This window comes from Neolamprologus multifasciatus, chromosome 5 (assembly GCF_963576455.1).
Source record: "Neolamprologus multifasciatus chromosome 5, fNeoMul1.2, whole genome shotgun sequence".
Taxonomy (NCBI): Eukaryota; Metazoa; Chordata; class Actinopteri; order Cichliformes; family Cichlidae; genus Neolamprologus; species Neolamprologus multifasciatus.
In genome coordinates this window covers 17,404,457-17,412,615 of record NC_140443.1, presented here as the reverse complement: position 1 = coordinate 17,412,615, position 8,159 = coordinate 17,404,457, and the positions used below count along the sequence as shown (strand labels likewise).

Sequence of the window (8,159 nt, the reverse complement as noted above, 5' to 3'; positions counted from 1 at the left end):
GTGGTAAATCCAGTAGAATACACACATCTGACATCTAGTGGCTGAGCTATGTAAATTCGGGTGTAGCATACACAAAACAAGATGCATACAAGAATACACACTTTATAGTTTTTATATTTACATATATATATTTGTATAGAGTGTTTAGCGTCACGCAGATCTTTAGAGAGACAGTGCGGACCTCTAGTGGCATCTGGCCATACAGAAAGTTTGTTCCTACTTTGTCACAAGAACATTGTGTCTTATAAACACAGAAGAACCATTAGCAAGTATAAACAACTGAAAGTCGTGAGATTGAGGCACTGCTTCTGAAGCCTTGTTGCTGTTAGACTTTTTATGTATTCTTTTTCCTCTTCCCCACTCACTTAGTACTGTGCTTGACATAAAACAGGGAACAGTTTGCATACGTGTGATGTTGGCCCACATCATCAGTAAAGGTTTTCCTTAGCTGCAAAACACAACGAATTTATGCTTGAGGAAGAAAGCTGCTCAAACATAAACAAGATGTTAATCTGCATGCGCTTCTTGCAGAAACACTAAACCCGCCCTCACACAAGATCCAGTCAGAGACATGTAAGCATCTTTAAATGTTTCTGCAAATAAAGTGATCCTGACGATTCGCAGGAAGGATAAAAGTTTGAATGCCAGCTTGTGTTAAAAGAGTGAAGGTTAGCAGACAGGCGCAGACAGGCTGCACTAAAGAAAACATTTCATCATTGCTCTTCTTACGTCAAGATGACAAACAAGATAGGCAGCAAAACTCCTCCTTTATGTTCTTGAACAATGACTTCCTGTAACTGAAACGTCTTCAAATCAGGCCTGTTCAGGTCAAAAGATAAGTGTACACAACAAAAAATGGTGACGTTTGATCTGCATATAATGCAAGAACCTAAGCAGTGTGCTGTAAATGTTTCAGTTTGTAATGCTGAAGAAATGCTTAATGTGTTATCCTGCAGAGCAAAATTACTACAGTTTTCTATAAGTGGCCAAAAAACAAATTTCACCTTATTCAATTTGAAATATTATTGCAGTGTCTCTATGTGGCTTTCTCTGCCCTGTTTAGTGACTAATCAAATGGGAATGTGATTTTGAAAAATGGTTTTAGTAGTAGGGCAAATTGGAAACCACTTCCTCCACTGCTTCTCTTCAGGATTTTTTCATAAAGTGAATATGCAGACATCAAAGAGAAAAAAACTAAACTCTTCCTTATAGTATTATACTACAAATCTGTGTCCCTTTCATTTTTGCCTTCTGTCACATTCTCAAATGCTTCCTTGTTTATAGTACAGACTTTACAGCAATGTAAAAATGACAGTTGAGAAGACACGAGGGGATTAACATTAAAATAAGATAAAAAGGATGTTGGAATATTTTCCTGTTAAAAATACTTCAGGACTTTTGTGACCAAACCCATAACAAACAGCAATTGAACAATTGGTTATTTTAAGATATTTGAAAGGGCAAATGATTACATGAGTAAATATTTGTTTGGTATATAGAAGAGAAAAAAAGGCTAACAGCAAACACACACTCTACAGGCCTGAATCAGACAACCACAGGGTTAAATCTGACACAATGATCACTTCACAAGGTGTAAAAATAGAAGAGAAACTCAAAGTTTTTATTAAGATTTTCAAAACAAATTGCTCAAATCAGATAGAATTCAAACTAACTATATGTGAAGGTTTTGGGCTTTGATGTGTGCAATATAAACGCACCCAGAACAACAGCAGATTTGTTGATTGTGGAATACCGCAGAAATATTAAAACAGACTTTTCATTATCTGCCAGTAAACTTAAATAGATGGTTCATTAAAAGTAATCATTTTACAAAATACAGAGCTGTCCAAAAGTCTCAAGCACAACTCATTGCTTTATATTTTGCTTCCAGGAAGCCAGAGTTTCTCATAATGTTTTAAATGGTCTTAAACAATAGTTCTCCAGGTTTTCTGAAGGCCTTTCAAAATTTTTCTTTGGAAATTTGCTGCCTCACTCGTTTTCAGTCCGGTCCTTGAACCTGACCATTTTCAGAGGGATCATTTTTTTAACCGGTTGTGTCCACAAGTCAAAGATAAGCTAGAAAACAGCCAATTTTAAATTGTATCTTCAGGTCCTTGGCTACTTCTGTTAATACGTGGCAAGAAAAAAAAAGTATCTATAGTAGATGAACAGTGTCTGTTCATTAGGAAATCATTCCATTGCCAACAGCTTCACTTTTCAGCATGACAATGATCCCAAACACTGGATGGAAAATGCACAATATCAGTCATAGATTGACCTCCCAATATCCTGGACCTCAACATTATTGAAGGAGTGTGGTATCTTTACAGAGGATGGAAAAAATGCAATGCCAATATTCAAAGAAGAGCTTTGAATAACTCATCCTCTATGAAGAATACAAACTGTGCTTTTGCCTTATATCCTGTATTTCTCTTTATGTTTGCAAATTTTTAATAAGTCACTGCACCTATTTCAACATAATGAAAAGAGGGATGGCTTTTTCACAGTACTGTACTTCTACTCGTTTACACTACAAGAAAGAGAAAGGATAGGAAATGCTTTCTGCTGATTATTATGGAAGGGTTTAACAGGTCTGGCTTACTTTAGCCTAATCTGAACTGTTTGTGGTCTATGAACACATTTGAGAACAATTCAAGGCCTTGTGTTAATAACTCCAGGAAAGAAAATAAATTTGAAGCAAGCCAAGTTTATTTATTTATTTATTTATTTATTAATGTTGATTAGTTAATAATATAATGACTTAGTTGGGCTTGTTTTCAGCTCGGTGTCTTAATATTGATTCCAGTTTTACCAAATAACATGCACACTAAAAAAACAACACTTAGCCTGTCAGTTCACTTTGGCTTCATGTGAATCCACACCTCCTTTCTGTAGAAACTCAAGGATGCAAATCAAGTGCATGGTAAGTTGTTATGCTGTTTGTTGGTACAAATACCAGTCAGCCAATTATCAACTGAAAATATGTCTGTGGTGTGTAAAACTTTTACTCAGGCTTGCAAGATGTCTCTTTACACATTTGCACCATTTCAGACTGTAGTTTGTAGAAAGTGCAGATCTTTTATGGGATACATGCACGTTAAAACAGGAATGGCCATGTTTTTTAAAAATATGTTACCAAATATTTTTAAAATACAGATAATCTGGACCTGTAATATTTTTTTTTTGAATTATGAACAAAACCTTCAAAGTTTGTACAGGATATTTGTAAATGAACATTTAAAAGAGCTTACTTATATGTCTGCTGTAGGTTTATTCAAATAACCTTTGCATGAACCTGCAGCCTCAGTGACATAACAGAGCCCAACCAGATAAGCTTTGAAAGGTAAGGATGGTTAAGAAAAATTCATCACATATATAAATGACAGTGTACGCTAACCCTAACTTACCATGACTTCTACCGTTTTCTCCTTGCGGCTGAACAGTTTGAATGATCTTGGACTGGGACTTGCTATAGCCATGAAATACAAAGTGGATGAAATCAACGGAAATCAGACTCTCCTCCCTGGCATCAAGTTAGGTTATGAAATCTATGACACATGCACACAAGCATCAGTCATTATAAACCCTACTCTGTCCTTTCTCACTGCAAAATCCAACCAAGAACTACCTGTGCAGTGTAATTACACCGACTATGAGACCAGCGTAGCTGCAGTGATTGGTCTTTATGTCTCAGAAATGGTGTCAGTCATTGGAAAACTCCTGGGATTCTTTTTGATGCCACAGGTTTGAATACACATACATCTTAAGATTTGCAGCATAGTTTGTATTAATGTAAAGATTTGACAATGAATATTTCAAATGTAAAAGTAACTCTTACAGGTAGATCTAAGGATTTGTACCAGGTTATATCACAGAAAAATTAATTCTTTCCTGTTTAGTTAATTTAACATTTTTTACCATGATATATTAAGTATTATCCAGTATGTCAACAGTGAGTACAGGTAAACAATGCTAATTTTTAGTTTTTTATAATAATAATGGATTGGATTTATATAGCGCTTTTCAAGGCACCCAAAACGCTTTACAATGCCATTATTCATTCACTCTCGCATTCTCACACTGGTGGAGGCAAGCTACGGTTGCCTAGGTTGCCTACGGTTGGCTACAACACCAATAGGCGGTAGGGAAAAGTGTCTTGCCCAAGGACACAACGACCAGGACAGAGAGCCCGGGAATCGAACCGGCAACCTTCCGGTTACAGATACGCTTCCCAACCCCCTGAGCCCTTATACTTGCACCAGATTAGCTATGGAGCCACCAGTGACAAATTCAGTGATAATGTTTCCTACCCATCATTCTTTCGTACGGTTCCCAGTGACAAATTGCAAGTGGATGTCATAATAAAGCTAATAGAGGAATTTGGCTGGAACTGGGTGGCAATTGTGGGCAGTGACGAGGAGTACAGACAACAAGGCATGAAGATATTCACCAAATTGGCAGACAACACATCTATCTGTGTGGCCTATCAGGGCCTGATTCCAGTGTACACTGACCCCAAACAAGCGATCGAAACCATTATAGGCAATATAAAAGAGACTAAAAAAGATGTGGTGGTGTTGTGGTGGTGTTCAGTGTTCCAGAGCAAAGTGAAATCTTTTTTAAAGAGGTTGGTGAAGCAGATATCTAAAGCAACTAAGAAATTTATTATTTTCTATTAGTGGTCAGAATTTGTTCAGTACCAGTCAATCATTTAATTTATTCCAGATTATCAGGAGTAATTTAACAGCTGTAGGGATTGCCAGCACAAGTTGGACCATCGATGCTCAAGTGACTTCTCTGCCCAACATTGAAACAATCGGAACAGTCATCGGATTCCTTGACAAAATAGGCATGCTCAGCTTGTTCAGTGATTATGAATTGGAGCTCTTCAAGAAACTCAGTGCAGAGCGGGCAAAGACATCCACTCCAACTACAAATCTTGATCATCCAAACTATCGCTGCCCACAATGCTGGAAATTGTCACCAGACAATATTAGCATTGTTATGCTGAGTGAACGGACTCTATGGCAGAATACACAGAAGCGCAGAAAATGCAGGGAGTGCTCTTTAATTGCTGTGTCACACTTATTTACACGGGATGAGATTATACTGAGGATTAAACAGAGGGAAACCAGGGGAGGAGGCTGACACGCATTCGGAGGGAAAGGGGTTACCCGCACACGCAGGGTGGATCTATAAGAAAAAGAAAAACGAAACTTTAGGGGGAGATGCCGGCAATACTCCGACACCAGACGTCAGTCGCGCTGCTCCTAAGTAACGCTCCATCAAACGACGTCTGATGCACCGCCGGTGTGTCAGCATCCCGTGACACACCACCCCGCCTACCTGAGCTGAAAACAGAAGCAGACCGTGACACCACACCAGAGGAACCCCACCAACTCCTAACAAGCATAGTGGAAGCACCTGCAGTGCAGACATCAGCTTTCAGTGTGTATGCTGCTGTTTACAGTGTAGCACAAGCACTGCATAACCTGCTGGAGTGCAATTCAACTGCCTGTAAGTGGGGATCTGGAAGCAAAATCTATCCCTGGAAGGTGATTTATTTTATTTTTTCTAGTATATGGGTGACTGCCCAAAATTTGCAATCAAGTTTATCAATAACAACAATAATCAAATCATTTAACAAAAAAATCATCATTTTGCAGCTGTTGGAGACTTTAAGGAACACTTCTGTTAACATAAATGGCACACGTATAGAGTTTGACGATAATAGCAACCCAAACATGGGTTACAATGTCATCCAGTGGGACTGGAAAGACCCATCGAAAGTGAATTTTAAAACTGTGGGAAATTATACAGAAGAGAAGCTGTTCCTCAATGAGGCCCTCTTTAATTGGTCAGCTAACAAGGTAACTTTGAAAAAAAAAATCGTGTAAAAGGTATTTCAACCAATTTAGTCAAATCATGACCCAGTTTGAATTCCTGAATTATTTACCAAACTTTTGCAGGTTCCTACATCAAACTGTTCCGCAAAATGTGACACAGGTCAGGTCCACAGAGTCAAAGGCTTCCATTCCTGCTGTTTTGACTGCATTGACTGTCTTGCTGGCACTTACCAGGCAAAAAATGGTAGTGTATTTGTTCATTCTTGTCTCACATATCGGACCTTGCTTATTTGAATTCTTGTCAGAGATAGATACTCTCACGCATTTCTCATAAAATAAACCTGCAGGTTAATTTAGTATAACCTAAAAAATAACCATAATGAGAGTTCCTCTACCTGCCAGCACTGCTAAAGTTTTCAGCGTAATGCTATTATAATTGAATAATTGAATAGCCAGGAAAACAGGCAAAGGCAAAAGCTTGGGAACTCAGAATATTTAATCATAAATTAAACTCAGTATAAAATGCCACTGGGCACAGTTTTCAGGCTGATGTTCAGGCCTGTCTCCCATCAAATGATAAATTGTGCTGTGTAATATTATCCAACACAAAGCTGTGTTGAGTGAGCAATTTTCTGTTATTTTTATATACATGTTATGTGAAATCATATAGATTGTGATACTTGGTCACTGAAGCTGTTGATTATTTTATTTACCTAAATATTACTGATAGATTCAATAACTGGCAGATCTTCAATAATGTAATTTATCTGTAAAATAATATGTTAAAATAAAATAAATGACCTAGTAGAAAGTAGAAAGTGCAATATTTGTAAATAATAGTGGAGTAGAAGCAGAAGTAGCATAACATAAAAAGGCTTAAATAAAGTACAAGTACTTCAAATTAAGTAATTAAATGAAGTGATAATAAAGTATTCAACTAAACACATCAAGTTACATTCCTATGAGTCCTATCTATGCTCTTGATTAACAGAGGAGCTGTGTGTGTTTTTTGTGCTTTCTCACTCACAGACGACACCCAGTGTACTAAATGTCCCAACCGTCAGTGGTCCCAACATCGCAGCACGAACTGCACTGACCCCATCTTTAAGTTTTTTGAGTGACACAGCCAGGATGCTGTGATAATGATGCTGGTTGGTACGCTCCTGCTGATATGTCAGGGGTCAGTGGGTGTCATGTTCCTGATGCACTGAGGAACCCCCCTGGTAACAGCCTCGGGGGGTCCCTTGAGTTTTGTGGCTGTGCTTGGCCTGATGGGAGCCTGTCTCAGTCTGCTGCTTTTCCTGGGGGCGCCAGGGGATGTGGTGTGTCTTCTTCAGCTGCCCTTCACCTCCTTTTTCCAGACTGTCACCCTCTCCATTATAGTTTCCGTCTCACTACAGGTGAGGAAAGAGTTGTGAAACACTGCCACACATTGGCAGTGTGCAGAAACTACAGAATTGGTTAGACATAAAGATAATGGTTTGAACTTTCAAAAGATCAACATAGTATAGAAATGAAAATTGTCAAAGTACAAATTACATTTATATTAACATCATTAAAAAATATATAATTAACAACTTCAGTGTATTCAAAAGTACTGCCAACAAATCACTTCAAATGCACTTAAGTAAAAACACGAAATGGCAGCTTCTGAGGTCTACAAAACTTGCCTTGTAATGACTGATATAGTTGCTTTCTTATTTAGTTTTGTAGAATATGAATTTCTAACCACCTAACTGTGACTTGATACAACCCCAAACGTTTGTGTAATTATTGCCTATGTGGGAAAAATCATGGATGCAGAGGAAAGACACACAATGTACCTGCTGCCTACACAACTGCTTAGATCTTCTAGACTTCCAGCAAAGCAATGCATGTCATATCATGTTTTTGCAATTCAGGCTACTACTGTATTTATGGCAGATAGCCATAAATACTGGTAAGTTTCTACTGAAAGTCCAACTGACAAAAAACAGACTGTGTGAGTGTTTCTGAGGTGACGTCAATAATATATACAAATCTGACATCTAGTGGCTGAGATATATAAATTCATATCCAGCATACAGTTGTAAAGAAAGCAGAAAAAAAGACAACATATCAATGGTTAGTGAGCTTTTTTGAGTAAAAGCTATCCTTTCCTATTCCATTCAGGAAGTGCAGAAAACCTGCACTTCCTGAAGTGGCCACTTGGTTGGATTCAAAAATTAAAGTGCATAAACTGTAGGTGCTTTCAGCTGCTCCCTTACTTCCCAAGGGGTCACCACAACAGACAGATGTTACCTTTGCCACCAATTTTACACCAGATACCTTTCC

General features: G+C 38.0%; 1 protein-coding gene across 1 annotated transcript; it reads left to right on the top strand.

Moving 5' to 3' along the window:
• The first annotated feature begins 2,729 nt into the window (after window positions 1-2,729).
• LOC146518366 (taste receptor type 1 member 3-like) lies at window positions 2,730-7,374 on the top strand. Its single transcript, XM_085159336.1, is given in 8 exon segments — window positions 2,730-3,744; window positions 4,263-4,571; window positions 4,574-4,627; window positions 4,726-4,900; window positions 5,320-5,555; window positions 5,667-5,870; window positions 5,970-6,090; window positions 6,876-7,374. Coding segments are annotated over 8 exon segments (1,824 nt in total). The 5' UTR covers window positions 2,730-3,408; the 3' UTR covers window positions 7,265-7,374.
• Window positions 7,375-8,159: the final 785 nt, after the last annotated feature.